Source organism: Pelmatolapia mariae, linkage group LG14 (genome assembly GCF_036321145.2).
Source record: "Pelmatolapia mariae isolate MD_Pm_ZW linkage group LG14, Pm_UMD_F_2, whole genome shotgun sequence".
In the NCBI taxonomy this organism is placed as follows: domain Eukaryota; kingdom Metazoa; phylum Chordata; class Actinopteri; order Cichliformes; family Cichlidae; genus Pelmatolapia; species Pelmatolapia mariae.
In genome coordinates this window covers 14,844,269-14,860,472 of record NC_086239.1, presented here as the reverse complement: position 1 = coordinate 14,860,472, position 16,204 = coordinate 14,844,269, and the positions used below count along the sequence as shown (strand labels likewise).

The 16,204-nt window shown below is 41.0% G+C and overlaps 1 protein-coding gene across 1 annotated transcript in view; it reads left to right on the top strand.

The window, feature by feature from the left end:
* The first annotated feature begins 1,299 nt into the window (after positions 1 to 1,299).
* Positions 1,300 to 16,204, top strand: part of kcnab1a (potassium voltage-gated channel subfamily A regulatory beta subunit 1a) — a 113,038-nt gene continuing 98,133 nt past the window's right edge. Inside the window, exon 1 of the mRNA XM_063492828.1 lies at positions 1,300 to 2,088. Coding sequence (XP_063348898.1) covers positions 1,802 to 2,088 — 287 coding nt within the window. The 5' untranslated portion in view covers positions 1,300 to 1,801. The remainder of the gene's footprint in view (positions 2,089 to 16,204) is intronic.

Here is a 16,204-nt window from a genome sequence, read left to right as displayed (position 1 = left end):
ACAGAGAGCATCTGTTGTTCGAATGTATGTGCATCGAAGGTGTGTGCAATGCATAGTCTGGATGTGAATATTCCAGGTCCATAAATACACTGTAAACACACTCAGGCGTTGCATAAGCTCAGATGACTTCCAGCTGCCAGGCATGATCAGGTTTTCCACCCACCCTGCTGGACAACAAGCACAGCTGCCTCTTTACCAACCTCCATGTGTCATTTTTGCATTAATAGCCATAATTTCACGTCCTGCAGGTACTGAAGAGTAATCCTTGAGGTTATTACCCCCAAACCCCAAAAACAAACAAACAAAAACCCCCAAAACGAAATATCCCACGTTCAAACAAATTCTTTTATCACGTAGATTCTACAATTCCTGCATATAGCTTTTGGCTGTTGCCACTGGATGTCTGCAAGATGCAATGAGGAGCAGTCAGGCAGTATTTGCTCTATACTGACACATACACAGATGATGGAAGACTGAAATTCCATCATCTGTGTATGTGTCTACTTTTGGAAAGAGTGACAGTGTGTATCTTAACTCAAATTTCCTGATATGGAAGAGTGGCATTCCTCATGATTCCCACAATTCACTGGAGGACCAGACATGATGTCATTGAACGCTCCCATGAGAAGGCTAGAGGGGAGAGATTATATACTGTGTGTGTGTGTGTTTGTGCAGTCAAGAAGAAGGAAAGACGAGAAAACAGAGGCTTTTCCACTTTATTTTTTTGGTTTACCTAATTATGAAAACGCCGCCCTTCCACTGTGAACGACTGAATAACACGCCGTCGGCCGTGTGCAAGCGTCTGCTCGAGTATGTGCATCTGCGTGTTTATATTACGTGTTTGTTACGGGCAGAACTGCAGAGTACACATTGTTTAGAATAAGAAGGAGCAGAAAGAGAGGGCAGGGTAGGAAAAGAGAGGCAAAAAGATGAAAAAGAATGAATTTAAAGGTTGTTGAAAGTGAAAAAAGTGACTGCTTTAAAAGTGCAACGAGTGTGAGAGACGGGCTGACAAAAAGCAAATGGCAGGAGACGTGAATGCTGGAAGAGAGACGAGAGAGAAAATCAGGAGTAAGTGAAAGGGCTTGTGACGGAGGGAATACTGGGAGACAAAAGAGGGATGATGAGGAAAGGCAGGGTGGGAGAGAGGATAAGGGGGTGGGGGGTGGAGAGGAAAAAGGGGTAAAAGGAAGGAGAGAGTGAGAGAGAAACAGAGAGTGAGAGAGTGAGAGGGAGGGAGGGAGAAAAAAATGTCCCAGATTCCCATGCTATTTAATAGGGAGCAAAACCAAACTGAGCTTATAATGTAGACTGGCTGAGCAGGGGGCAAAGTGACAGCATCAGTGTGTGGGTGTGTGTTACGTGTGTGTGTGTGAGAGGAGAGGGACTGTGTGTTTGGCCCTCTGTTAATCTGTCTTCATGTGTGTATATGTGCAGACAACATATATGGCCTGGTGCATGGAGAAGTACATGTAAGGAAGTAACCTGTTTTCCCAGTGTGGACGAGCAGCCTGCAGACAGACTGGACTCCAGATTTCAGTTTGAAAAAAAGGCTCCTTTCAGGGCTGGATGTTTTGTTTTTGTTTTTAATAAGAGGAGGACTTGTGCAGCTTTATTTTGGAGGAATACTTCACACTAAGATTTAATCAGATGCTCTCACACACACGCTCCTCTGCTCCGTGTAGCTGTGCGTGGGTGAGGGGCCTACCTGGATTAATCTGAGCGCACATGATTGTGGGACATGCGAACAGCAAAAAGGAGTGATTGAAGGGGAGGATAAAGTGAAGAAGAAAGCTGGAAGATGTACTTGTACAAGGCAACGTGCCCGGAGATCCCCAACCCGAAACAGAAGGGGTCCAGGATTCAGGGTGGAGGCCAGGGTGGGGTCCAGGCTCAAGGCCTGGGACAGGGGAGGCTTGTCGGAAAGACCTCTATGGGGACGGGAACGCGACCCTACCTTCCTCTGATGCTGTGGACGGCAAACAAACCCAACGGTGTGGTGGAGCTCAAGCAGCTGGAGGAGTTCCTCAACTTCCACTCGCTGTCGCTGCACGACACGGTGAAGAGTCAGACAGGCATGGCCTACAGGTAACCTTACCTGTGTGTCTCTATGAGAGGAAGTCATGTTCGGTCATGTTGACAGACTTATCATTTCTCTTTAAAGAGTTAGTAATGGCTGAGGGGGTTGAAGAGAGTTTTTTATAGTTAGTGTTTGGTTGATTCTAACATCTGTGACATCTGAAGAGAAGCGTGGATAAAAATCAAACAGTTTTTCAAGCTTTGCCCCCACATGCTCTGTGTTTACATGATTCTAAGGTCATGCTTGCTTTGTAATGCCTACTGCATAATGGGAACTATTGATCTCTTTTGAAAGTCCCAAGCTAATTGATCATTAGCTCTGAGTGCTTTATAAATCATTTTAATCTGAGTCCTCTCTGTTTCTGATGGATGCATTCTTCAAGTAAGTAATACTAAGTATAATAAGCTATAGTATCAGCTGCATGCTGTATTGAGCTAGCCGGCACATACAGGACTAACTGTGGCAGAAAAAAATGGTTGAAAAAGTCACATGTCAACAAGCATCACCCCAAGCACATATGTTTGTAGTGCACACGTGCTTAGGTTCTTTTATTCCCTTTTTAATTATGTGAATCCAAGATCTATGAGTGTTTTCTTTAAATATGTACAAAATTCATGATCACAAATGCTTTACAGTGCTTTAAGAGTTGTCAGCACCCCTTGGATTTGATACGAGTGCATATCAATGTATCAGAGTGTGCACACAGCAGGTAGAAAATGAGCGTCATCATTCAAGTAGCTCCTGTTAAATGATTTTTTGTTGTGAAGGTAATCCGGTTCATGCTCCTTGTGCGCTGGTAGAAACTGCTGTCATGTGCTTGTTGTTTTTCTCCAAGTTCGTCATCTGTGACTAAGCGCCGTGTTGGTGAGTGGTTTGAGCGAGTGTGATCGGGACATTGTGGATCGCTGCTCAGCCCCCAGGCAAAAAAAAAGTAACACGTAGCTTCTTTGCCTGAATCGCCTGGTCGTCTCCGGAGAGGACGAGAGAGGGGGATGAGCTTGAGTAAAGCCTTCTCTGTTGTTTACCTCAGCTTGTTAGAGCTCATTAATCTTAATTTGTACCTGAATATGAATCTTTTTAATTGTTTAAATGTTTAAAAATGTTTCTTTTTCAATTAGAAACTTAAAAAAAACATCCAGTGTGAACTGAAAGTCCACACTGACAAAACGGAATAAAAAACCAACTTGGGAGTCAGAGGAAATAAAATATTCTTATTCAACAAAGTAAATCAATAAGACTGCATAGTGTGGTTTTAAAAAATTAGTGTCCATGTGTGTTTTATATTTGGAGACACTGCTGGCTTAGCATTTCCATGAACTATATTTCTGTCATTCGTTCCCTGGGGCTTCCTCATCAGTGTTTCTTTGCAAAATCCTGCCAACATATTTCACTGTATTACAGTCAGTGTAATAATAACACGGACTAAACTTATTCCGTTGTTGTGTTGGTTTAGAAGATCTGGCAGCTCAGAGCGTGACTTTTCCATCACCCCTCTGTGCCCACCAATGGAGAAAGGGGGTGTAGAGAGGAGTGTGATGGGAGTCTGTATCTCTGTTGGATCAACCTGGCTAAAGGAGCTCATATGGCCATTCGCTATTAGCATTTGCCTGGGGACATATTGGCATATGTGTGTTCGAGGGCCTGTGTGTGTGTGTTTAAAAGTTTGTGGCTGTTGCCATGGTAACCTAATAGAACAGCTGGCTGCCCACGACCTTTTCCAGGTCAGCGTGCTTGTCGGTGGTCAAGTTGAGCAGTCCGTTCACTCAGACACACACAAATAAGAAATTTGAAATTTTGTTAAGTAGAAAATATTTCCCTGCATTAGCATGCAAAACATTGAAACCTTTGAACTTAGTTTTAACCATAAAAGAGATAAAACCGGGCGTCAGTTTAGCTTATGGGGTGAGCAGGTGATCAAAGGTGGTGGTCCTGGGTTTGAGTCTGACCTGAGGCCCTTTGCTACGTCTGCTCTCTGTCCACTATCTACAACTGTGCTTTCTAATAAAGGCAATTTTTTTGTGGGGGGTCTTTTTGTGTGAAGAAAAAAATAAAACAAACCAAACCAGTCATGACTTCAACCTCCCAAAAACGGGTTACACACAAGATATTCATAAAAATGCTTTTATTAGCATATGAACACCCCAAAGGAAGAGATGCAATTCAGTCAAGTGCCCTTTGTGACCTTTAAATGTGTTTTCCCTTTAAAGTCCTGCCAGCTCTGTGGGGGTGAGCTGAGGGGAGTTGTGACTTGACAAAACATAAAGAGCATTTTCTAACCTTTTTGGCTCGTGTTCCCTTAAAACAATGAATCTGTTCTTATGATGCTTTAATATTTTATAAGAGGCTGGAAAATTGTGACCACAAGTTTAAACACTTAAAAGCAATTTCAAGGCCAGCTTTTTTGGTGCTGTGTCTAAATATTATATTTTATGACTCGAGTTTGTAAAATAGTTACATAAAGTATAGTGGCTTTTATGTATGGAAGATCCAAAGCTGGCGCAACCGAACTGTACACTTATCGCTTTATTAGGCACATCAGTTTAATCACATGGCAGCATATGCAACTTGAAGCATTTAGGCATCCAGACGTAGTCAAAATGACCTGCTGAAGTTCAAGTTGAGCCTCAGAATGGGGAAGAAAGGTGATTTTGAGCTTGGTGTGGTTGTTGGTGCCAGACAGGCTGATCTACAGGAATTTTCTTAAATAATCATCTTTAGGGTTAACAGAGAACTAGAAAAATTTGCATTTCCTGCGAAAATGCTGTGTGGATGCCTTAACGCTGAAGCTGCCTGCTGAAAAGCTGAAAAAGATGAAAAGTTGCAAAAAGTTGTATGGTGGTGAAAAAAAAACTTTGCCCTGAGCATGATTCGAACCTGGCCCTCCTGGGCTAAAGGCAGCTACTCATCTCACTGACCCAAACTCATTCTCAAATAGAAAAGGTGGAGAGACGGACATTTCTGCTGAAATGAGAAGAAGCTGCTGAGAATTGTGCTGATAAGAGGAGAAAAGGCTGAAAATTTTGCAGAAAAGAGGTGAATCAGCAGAATTTCTGCTGAAAAGAGGTAAAGAAGCAGAAAGTTGCGCTGAAAAGAGATGAATCAGCAGAATTACTGCTCAAAAGTGTATTTTCTGAAAACAGCTGAGATTTGTGCTGATAAGAGGTGAAAAGGCTGAAAATTTTGCAGAACAGGTGAATAAGCAGAATTTGGGCTGAAAAGAGGTGCAAACTCTGCTGAAAAGAGTTCAATCAGGAGAATTTCTGCTGAAAAGAGTTGTTCAGAACTCTTTTCAGAATTCTGCTGAAAATATGTTTTTGCTGAAAATAGTTGAAAAAGCTGGGATTTGTGCTGAAAAGTGGTGAAAAACTGAATATTTTGCTGAAAAGGGGTGAAAAAGCTGAAATTGAGTTAAAAAAGTTTAACTGTTAACTGAAAAAAATGTTGCCACAAGCGGGATTTGAACCCGGGCCTCCCAGTCTGAGAACGGCTGCTCATCTCACTGAGCTAAAACACAGCTCAGCCCGGCAAGCAGAAATAAGTGACAACATTGATAATGTGTTCTATTCATTTCAATGGGCAAAAATATTGCATAAAAAATTCAATATCTCAAAAAGTATAGAAGTTATGAGCACCAAAAGTCATAGCACACATTAGCAAAAAGAGCAGAATTTTTTAAAGTTTGAACGGTGAAAATCGGCTGAAAACTGAGGGAGTAGTTAATCGGCAAAGAACGGAGCAACTAGAAGAATAAAGATAAAGAATAAAGAGAAACAGGAAAACAATAGTGTGGATGCCTTGAGGCATCCACACAATTATCTGAAAGATCTGTCTCATAGCAAGAGGGCGTCCTTGTGCCTGTGAGGGCTCTCATTCGGTACAGCAGCTTCCTCTTTTTTATATAAAAAAAGGCATTTTTTTGTCTTCCCCGCCCCTACTTTGGAAAGCTATGACATCACAACAATGTGACTGGTCAACTGCAGTGTTGATCGTGGATCAGCATTATTGTGATGATGCTAATGGATGATTCTATGGATGGATGGACTGGATCCATATCATGAGAGCAGCAGTTCTCTGGGTGAAAGTGCCTGGTTAATGTCTTAGGTCAGAGGAGAATGCAGAGTGCATCAAGCTAATAGGAAGTCAACAGTAACTCAAAAAACCACTCATTACAACCGAGGTATCCAAAAGTAGCATCCCTCAGTCATGACGCAGATGGGCTCCAGCAGCAGAAGACCACAGCTTCTTCCACCCCTGAAGCAACGAACAGGAAACTGAGGCTACAGTTCACACAAGCTCAACAAAACTGGACAGCAGAAGATTGGATTGTGTTGTGGGCCTAAATCATCTCCAACTGATTTCTTGAACATCACAATGAGTTCACTGTACCAAAATATCCTCCACAGGCAAATCTCAATTCAACAGAGCACCTTTGGGATGTGGTGGAACAAGAAATTCACATCATGGATGTACAGCCAAGAAATCTGCAGCGACTGTGTGATGCTATCATGCCGGCATGGACCAAAATCTCAGAGGACTATTTCCAGCTCTTTATTGAATCAGTGCAATGAAGAATTGATTCAGTTCTGCAAGCAAAAAGGTCCAACCTGATATTAGCAAGGTGTATGGTGGGTTTAAACCAGGAACACACAGACACACAGGCATTCTTTCAAATGATCCAAAGTGCGCATATGGAAAGAGGAAGAAGAGGCAAATTCCATGTAGATATGAGCTCCACAGAGTGCCCTCACATGCCCTTTAGTTTATTATTCATGAGTGTGTGTGTCTGTTTGTGGGGCGTGGGTGAGTCCTTTCAGTTGTGCAAGAGCATCAGTGAGTGTTTGTTAGACAGCAAATTACCTCAGTGTGTGTGCATGTTCATTATATCGTTAATATGGGCCCTGACTATGTAGGTTATGGTGACAACATAATGTTCATTTAAGAACATATGCATTAACATTTTCTCTGAGCTAATGTTAACACTAGTCGAGGAGATACTGATGCACTGTGACACTGTAAGTAGCATTTTAGAGAAACGGTGATCGCTCTGTACCAGAATGTAGCCTCGGAAATGGATTTTGACATCAACCCAGTGCGTGTTAGTCCTGAACACTCCACTACAATGAATAAATATCAAGCTGAAAGCTACGTTTTGTCTTCAATCAGCCTCCAGAGTGACAAACAAAAAGCATGAATCAAGTACATCCCCTTTTAACCTAGATTCCAAAGTTATTACGCACGTAAATGCACTCCGCCGATGTTTGATTACTCACGCTGAATTAAAACAGACATCAATTCAATCAGCCAAGTGGGGAAAAAGATTAATCTAAAGGCCATGATATTATTGGATACAGCAGGGGAATGCTGGGTAAGGGCACAACAGTGAAGGGGAATTCAAACCTCCAGGGGGCAGAAGGTCACATTATGAAGCATATGCCATGTGCTCTTGGGTGTACTAATGTGTGTTTGTGAGTATGCGTGTGTGTGTACTTGTATTGCTCATGTTTTCACAGTCACATCATGGGGACCTAAAAAGGGGATGGAGACAAAAAGACCCTGTAATGATTGTACAGAAACTTGTTTCAAGGTTAAGACAAGGCTAAGTTTCTAGAAAATGATTGTAAGACAATGAAAATTCCCTTGAAGTGATAGAAACTGAACTGCCAGTGTGTGTGTGTGTTTGCGTGTGTTTTCAGACAGTCTGGATGTTTGTCAGTCCATCTGATTAAATGAGCTCTGCCTGCTGATCGACTGTGGTGTGAAGGTGACAGAGTTACATTGTCCCTGCAGTTGCTTCTCTCCTCCCCTGTCACTCACTTCCTTCTCTGTCCCTGCAGCCTTTGCTGATTTTGTTCTGTGCATAATTCATAGTCTGTGTGCATCAGCCATTTCTACTCAGCCTTTGCTGTTTTCAGAATGTGAAATTAAATCAGGAGCAGCAAATTCTCCACGTTGTAAAACACTGATACTAGAAATGACTTCTCTAGATTTATAGTGTTAGGAATGTATTCCGAGGTCTGTACCATGAAGTAAGATTTCAGCTTATTTGGATAACTATTGGTTTAACTCTGGGTTTTCTGTACTGCAAAGGTAGTTCACATCAGCAGGTATGAAGTAGCGGATACTCACCAGTCAGTAAAATCAGTGTTAATTCTGGCAGTCTGATAGTCTTATGACTAAAATTTCATTTTGCTTTAGTCATAATTTATGCATTAAATTCTTTCATAAGATTATACTAGACTCAGTCTGAAGTTGATTACAATATAAAGTGTAAAACGTTTGTTGTGTTTTTATTGGTCAGAGTTGCTCCACACACTTAAAAAAGCATCTTATTTTTCTTGATATCAAATGAGAAATGTGTCCTTAGCTCTAATCTACTCTTCCTCCCAAGCGTTGACATTTTCTTGCGTTTTCAGGAGAAACTGGAAGTATGAAAGACGTTTTTATATGAACTCTTTACTTGCTCTCAGACCAATAAAGACCACTGAGGTTGTAGCTGAAACAATGAAACCAAGACTGCCTTTTAAACTTTTATCTAATGAAATACTCGATATAATCCACCAGATTCTCCCGTGTCTTCGTGACGTTAATAACTCTGTTAACTTACACAGTTGGCATTTTTGCCAGCTTCTTTTCCAGCCTTCAAATAGACTAAACTTTATGGATAGAAATAAATCTTCCTCCAATCCTGCTGACCAAAGTGCTCAAAGCTCGCCCGCATTCATACAGGACTTTTAATACTGAACTCCTGCACAGTGCTTTTCTTCTCTCACACACTCACACAGCAGTCGTTGTTGCTTTCAGTCTGTGTTATGTGTTCAACATCCCCATAATTTTCCAATTTTATGGTTTTGTCTCCGCTGCACTTTTTTATGTTTCATGATTGGCCAGCACCACTTTTTTTTCCCTGTGAACCCGTGAACTGCTCATCCTGATTGCCAGTGTTAGAGTAATTGGTATGTAATGGAAAGACACCATGGGCATGTAAACTTGTGCTATAGTAGAAGGGTCTTAAGGTGGTATGAGCTTACAGAAGATACATAAAAGTAAAAGTTTGCAGTTCATTACAATTATAGTTGCTTCTAATTGCAGTAATGATCCCTCCCTTGCACCTGGTGACATTTTTCATGTATTAAAATGTATAAAAATAACAGATTATTAGCTGGAATTACACTATAGAGCACCACCACCTGCAACTCTTTGATAACAGATTCCTCAGGTTCTGCTACTGGTTTGTCAAATCAAAAAGGAACTCCAGTACTGTGTAATGTACTAGTCTTACTGCTTTTAACTAGAAATCACATTTTAACCATACAGCACATTATATACTTTACATCTATGGTCCATTTAGAATAACCAGTTAACCCAACAAGCATGTCTTTGGGTTGGTGGAGGAAGCCCATGCAGGCACAGAGATAACATGCAAACTTCAGAGAGGCAAACAACTGTCCAGGCCTTGAACCTCATGTATTAGCCTCTATTAGTAGTAAATCAATATTCAATATTACATAAAACAAACTATTAAAAAAGTGTCTTTGAATGGCAGAGATACAGAAATGTCTGGATGTACCACAGAGCCACGGCTCAGTGTGTGCGCTTGAAGCCATTTATGATTTTTAATTTGTTTGATCTGCTGCTCACCTCAACACAAAAAAAAGGACTGTCTGGGCAAAGAGTCACCAGAACTTTTTCTGTCATTTTACACATTTATTTCTTATCATTTAAGTTCAAAGAGTCATGCTGACAGATTTCTATCTTCGTCACAGCAGCTTTTACTTTGTAGAAAAACAGTTAAATATAGGACTTCTTTACACTGACAGGAAGGGGAGTTTCACTGGTCTGGACCACTTAAGATCAAAGTGGGCTGTATGTGGCCTGCCATGTATGGCCTGTCAGGGGTGTCAGTGAGTTTGACACCCCTGGTCTATGGCTTTTTGTCTGACTCAGGGACCACGGATTTGTTTTGTTTTTTATGGGTGTTTCCCTCGTTGCCGGGTTTCAAAAATGGCAGTTTTGATTTCTGTGAAGGAGTCCCCTTAATGACTCGTGACATCACTGACAGACTAATTGGTGACATGCGGTCTGTTGACGTCATGTTTTCGGATCAACTTGGTTTCCTTGGGAACCCGGCTGGTACCTGGTACCAGGTACTACCACCTAATGGAAGACCCTAAAAACCGAGTCGAGTTGAGCCAAGTAGGTAATCGTAGAAAAGGGTTATACATGTAATAGGGCTAATTTACAACTGTAATCCCTGCTCTAACAAACTGTCTGTGAAGCTGGATTTAAAGTTTGTTTTTAGAGTGTGCGAGTACAGAAAGCGATTTCAGTGCCAATGAGTTTTAAGTAACTAAGTTTCTTACCAAAGGATGACTGGTAAGAATCTGACATCTATCAGGATGCATCTGGAGGAAAAAATCTCCACAGATTTCCTTTATCTACATTTGGGCTTGGAATTTCTAAACCAAAGCATGAAATTAGGTTTTATAATTGTGGCATGTCTTCCTCGGAGGCTCCTGTTGTTTTTGGTCACACATCAGTCTATTTTCTCTATGGACGTGCTGGATGGACGTCAGTATTCCTGATCATGCTTCAGCTGTTATCCTGTAATCTGGTTGCGTGTGTTTGGGAAAAGAGAGACTGAACCCTGAGATAACTTAAATTACACTTCAATATTTCACACAGATGGTGCTGATTGCATCTTACGTACATCTACCAACTAATGTAAGTCTAATAGCAACAACCAACCAACCCGGTGACGTCACTTTCTGTGCTCTCACAAGGTGGCGCTACACATTCTCCAAAAACCTCCATCCATCCATCCATCCATCCATCCATCCATCCATTCGCTTCCGCTTATCCTTTTCAGGGTCGCGGGGGGCGCTGGAGCCTATCTCAGCTGTCATAGGGCGAGAGGCGGGGTACACCCTGGACAGGTCGCCAGTCTGTCACAGGGCTAACACACAGGGACAGACAACCAAAAACCTCTAAAGACTTATTTCTTGAATCCAGCTTTACACCAGTTGACAATTTTGCAGAGTAGTGCTGCATGGTGTAAATCAGCCCCAATACACGTAGTGTTTCGTGTCCACTTTAAATCGGGAATAAGAGATTTGAGCCCTAAGCTGCAAACCCAACTTAGAAACTGTTTCTGTACTCCACATCACTTCAAAGAATGAGAAATATAAATAAATGTTAAATAATAAAATATAACAGCTGTGTTTAACTACCCAAAGAGCAGCAGTGACAATTTATTGACTAAAACCAGTCACAAGCCTCTGCTCTGTGGACCGGAGCCCTTCTGTTCCCCCACAGTGTTTATGCTCAAGCTTTTGCCTATGTAAGGAGAAACTGTTCAGGCACTGCACTCCATTTATTACTCACAGACACAAAGAGAAGGAAGAGCAAAGTATTGGGTGGGCGGAAATGGACGATGTTAAAAAAATACAAATGCTTTAAAAATGATCTTTAAGCAAGCACATTGATAATATTATATTATTTATAGCCTCTGCGGTGTGTCACGAAGTTTAGAGCCTAATCTGTTCTTCCTCACTTTGTGTTGTGTATGTATTTGTTTCTGTGTGTGCAACAGTGTGCGTGCGCGTTTGTCAGAGATGGGAAGCTGTAGTTTGTAACCAAGACGCACAGTTGCGCTCCTAACCAGTGAGTTACGGAGCGAGTAAATACACACACTCACAGAAACAGATACGCCACAGTCAGACACACAAACACTCAGATAAATGCGTCAATTGCTCATCCTTTATTCATCTTGGAAAACAAGTGAATATTTAACAGAAGAGCTGGTGTCCTCTTTAAATAGTTAATTGGTCAGCCGGTCACAGAAGTGGCGTGCGTGCGTGTGTGCGTGCGTGCAGTCATTTATCTAACTTTATAAATACCATACAAGTCTACAATTTGTGCATCACAGTCTACATTTCTGCACAACTAAATAAAAAAAAATGAAGAAGAATCTAAGGTGCCTGCATTAGTTTTAGCTTTAGAGTCTTTTCTATTATGAATGTAGAAGGTGTGTTAAACTGTGAAGAGCTTTACACACTTGGTATTACACCAGCCAAGATCCTGTGACACCTTTGGCTTAGAACCAGTCATGTAATAAATTACTTTGGACTTGGAGAAAGAGAGCGCCTCATTTTGTACTGTAATTACAAGATAGGGCGGTCTGTTTAATCAGGGATTTTATTGTACATCGTGTTCAGTTAGGTTACATGCTAAAGCTGCAGTATAGTTTTATTCAAGCACTTTATTCAAGTACAAATTCGAGGTAGTCTTATTATGAGTGTCATACCACTTCACTCTGCCAGTTTAATATGGCAACAGGAAGGATGCAGTACTTTATTTATTTTTTACAATTATCTCACAGCTTTAGTAATCTTAGTATTATTGCCTATTATATATATATATATATATAATATAACTATTATAGCATACAAAGCTATATTATAGGCTTTGACATGTATAGGTGAACTGGATCCTCAAGACGTCACACTCCAGGAAAGAAATTAAACAAAGTAACGCTCCTGCTGACTGCAAAAACTGATAACTGTTAGTCTTTGTTAAAGCTTTCATTGCAGGACTAAAGCTGAGATTTCTAGGAGAAGCTTTGTGAAATTATTTGATTAGTTTTAAAATCTAACCATTTGTTACTACCAGTGCTGGGATCGTTACTCAAGAAAAGCAATGTATTGCACAGTTCTCGTTACCTTTCTTAAAAGTAATGCAATTTGTTAGTTAATTCGTTACAATACTTGTTACATTACTTTCATTACATTACTTTGTAAAATGATCTGAAACGCATTGTTTCATGATTCTTATTAAACGTTAGGTTATGCTAATGAAGTCTGACGTGCAATCTTTCTTTTTAGAGTTTAAGTATGAACACAAAGCCAACAGCACAAAGCAATAATGAAAACCAGCCTCTGCAAAGCCAACACTCGTAAAGGACTGGATCACTTGACTGTAACCAAGTGCTTGTCTACAGGTATATACACTCATTAGGTATACCTTACTAGTATTAGGTTGGGCACTCTTTACCTTCAGAAATGCTTTAATTCTTCACGGCATAGATTCAACAAGGTGCTGAACTCATTCCTCAGAAATGTTGGTCCCTGCTGACATGACGGTATCACACAGATCTCCACATCTACCACATTCCAAAGGTGCTCTGTTGGATTGAGATCTGGTGACCGTGGAGGCCATTTGAGTACAGTGAACTCACTGTCATGTTGGAAAAACCAGTTTGAGATGCTTTGAACTTTGTGCCATGGTATGTTATCTTACTGGAAGCAGCCATAAGAAGATAGAAGGTAGACTGTGGTTACAAAGGGATGGACGTGCTCAGCAACAATACTCAGGTAAGGCTGTGGTCAATGCTCAGTTGTTACTAAGGGGCTCAAATTGTCCCAAGAAAACTGAAGCCTGAACTGTTGATGCAAGCCAAGATGGATCCATGCTTTCATGTTGTTTATGCTCAAATTCTGACCATACCATCTGAATTTTGTAGCAGAAATTGAGATTTATCAGGCCAGGTAACATTTTTCCAATCTATTGTTCAGTTTCGGTGAGCCTGTGTGAACTGTAGCCTCAATTTCCTGTTCTTATTTCCTGACTGGAGGGACACCTGGTGTGGTCTTCTGCTGTTGTAACCTGCTTCAAGCTTCGACATGTTGTACACTCAGAGATGCTCTTCTGCATTCCCTGGTTGTAATGAGTGGTTATTTCCAATTATTGTTGCCTTCCTATCAGCTTGAAGCAGTCTCAACATTCTCCTCTGACCTCTGACGTGAACAAGGCATTTCCATCCAGAGAATGGATATTTTTACTCTTTTAGATCATTCTCTGTAAAATTTAGAAATGGTTTTGTTGCAACATCCCAGCAGATCAACATATTTTTTGTTCTTCTAATATATGTGTGTAGGAGTGTGTATGCAGGAATGGATGAAAATCTGTTTGCTTCTGTGGTTGCATGTATATGTACGCTTATTTTTACCGGTTTTCATTCAAACTGTGACGCACCTTGTAGCTGTGTGTTTCAAAAAGTGCTATACGAATCAAGTTATTATTACTAAAAATAAACCCTTCTGTAAAGCCATATTTGCTCCAGTCTTGATTTACGTGTACTCACACAAATGGCCCCTGCCCACTCACACAGGTGTTTTAGCTCTGGCTGATTGCACATCTGCTTAGATTGAGCCTGAGAGTAATGAATTTTGATGCTGTCCTTAAATAAATGATAAAGTTAGTAGGTTTTTCTGCTCTGACAGGTGCAGAATAATTAGAAGGAAATGGAGAGTGCCCTCAATCAAGCACGCTCGCACAGTTACAAGAAGAGTTGTAATCACACAGTATGAGTGAAATCACCTGTGCAGATGTTCAGACAAGTTACATTTTGCTCATGAAGAGTGATTTGGTAGATGGTTAAATAGGTTTTTATTGTAAAAGCCCTTTTACTTAAACACAGATTAAAGTGTTAGGCGTAGCAGATACAAACTAAAGGAAGAGGAATAAAGATTATTACTCAGGAAGAATTGCTTGAAGCTTTTTTGCAGTCTTCTTGTTCTCACTTAGACACACTTGCTATTTTTAAAGTGACTTATTAATTCCCTTTGGCTTATCCTGTTCTATCAAATGCTTAAACAAAGACATAACCCTTAACTTACACCCAGCACAGAATCAGTTCTACTGTTACTCTGTTACACCGATTCATGATTAATCAATACGGGTCCAATAGTGGGGGCAACACTTTCACACACATCTCCGCTTCATTAGTCAGTTGAGTGAGCTAAAGTGTGTTCTTAACACGACTCTCATCAATAATTGACTCCACAGCTTGAAAAATCAGCTGGACTCTGAACACGTGCAGCTATGAGTTTTTTCTGGCTCCTCTTTACCTCGTGCTGTGTCTCAGCCACACACACAAACACACACGCACACCCTCTGATGTTCCACTTGTGTCAGCACTAGCCGACTGCGGAAACCAATAGGACATGAGTTTGTCCTATTGACTTGCTGTTTGGGAGAGTGGCAGACAGGACCTAACTCTGTCAGATCGGGCCAAACCCTCATCATGGATCAGTATGCTTGACTGACCTTTCTTTGAAACTCTCTTGGCTTTAAAAGGAATTTGCAACTTGGTATTAAATCCATGAAAGACAAACACAGACTTGCAGATCTGAGCACTGGTATGTTAAAAAGAAAAAGTCATGATGTTTTCACTGCAGTGTAGTAATTTGAACTTTTTCTTCTCCTTGCTACGGGCTTTGAACATTAGAAAAGCACGACTGTCTTGCTCCTTGATATTTGTCCATTATTGATGAGGGGAGTTAGGCGTCATTTAGGAGGGAGAGCTCTCCTTGGGTCTCACTAAGGTCACTGGAGGATAAAGCCACAGTGGAGCTTCATCTTACTCTCCCACACTGCTTTACGTCAAAGGAAGGGAAACCTGCCAAGTTTAACTTTGTGTCTCTTGGACGCACGCTCATCCTTTCCCTTTAAAATTATTAGCCGATCTTCAAGGTAAGTCTGTAGCCTTTGGCAAATCCGACCACAGCCAAAGTATCACAAGTTCTAAAGATAATCTTTGAGTTACGAGCACACATCTGTGTAATTCAGTTTTAAAAATCCCACTGGAGGTCGCTGATGGGTGTGTGTGTATATATACAGTGGCTTGCAAAAGTATTCGGCCCCCTTGAACTTTTCCACATTTTGTCACATTACAGCCACAAACATGAATCAGTTTTATTGGAATTCCACGTGAAAGACCAATACAAAGTGGTGTACACGTGAGAAGTGGAACGAAAATCATACATGATTCCAAACATTTTTTACAAATAAATAACTGCAAAGTGGGGTGTGCATAATTATTCAGCCCCCTGAGTCAATACTTTGTAGAACCACCTTTTGCTGCAATTACAGCTGCCAGTCTTTTAGGGTATGTCTCTACCAGCGTTGCACATCCAGAGACTGAAATCCTTTCCCATTCTTCTTTGCAAAACAGCTCCAGCTCAGTCAGATTAGATGGACAGCGTTCGTGAACAGCAGTTTTCAGATCTTGCCACAGATTCTCGATTGGATTTAGATCTGGACTTTGACTGGGCCATTCTAACACAT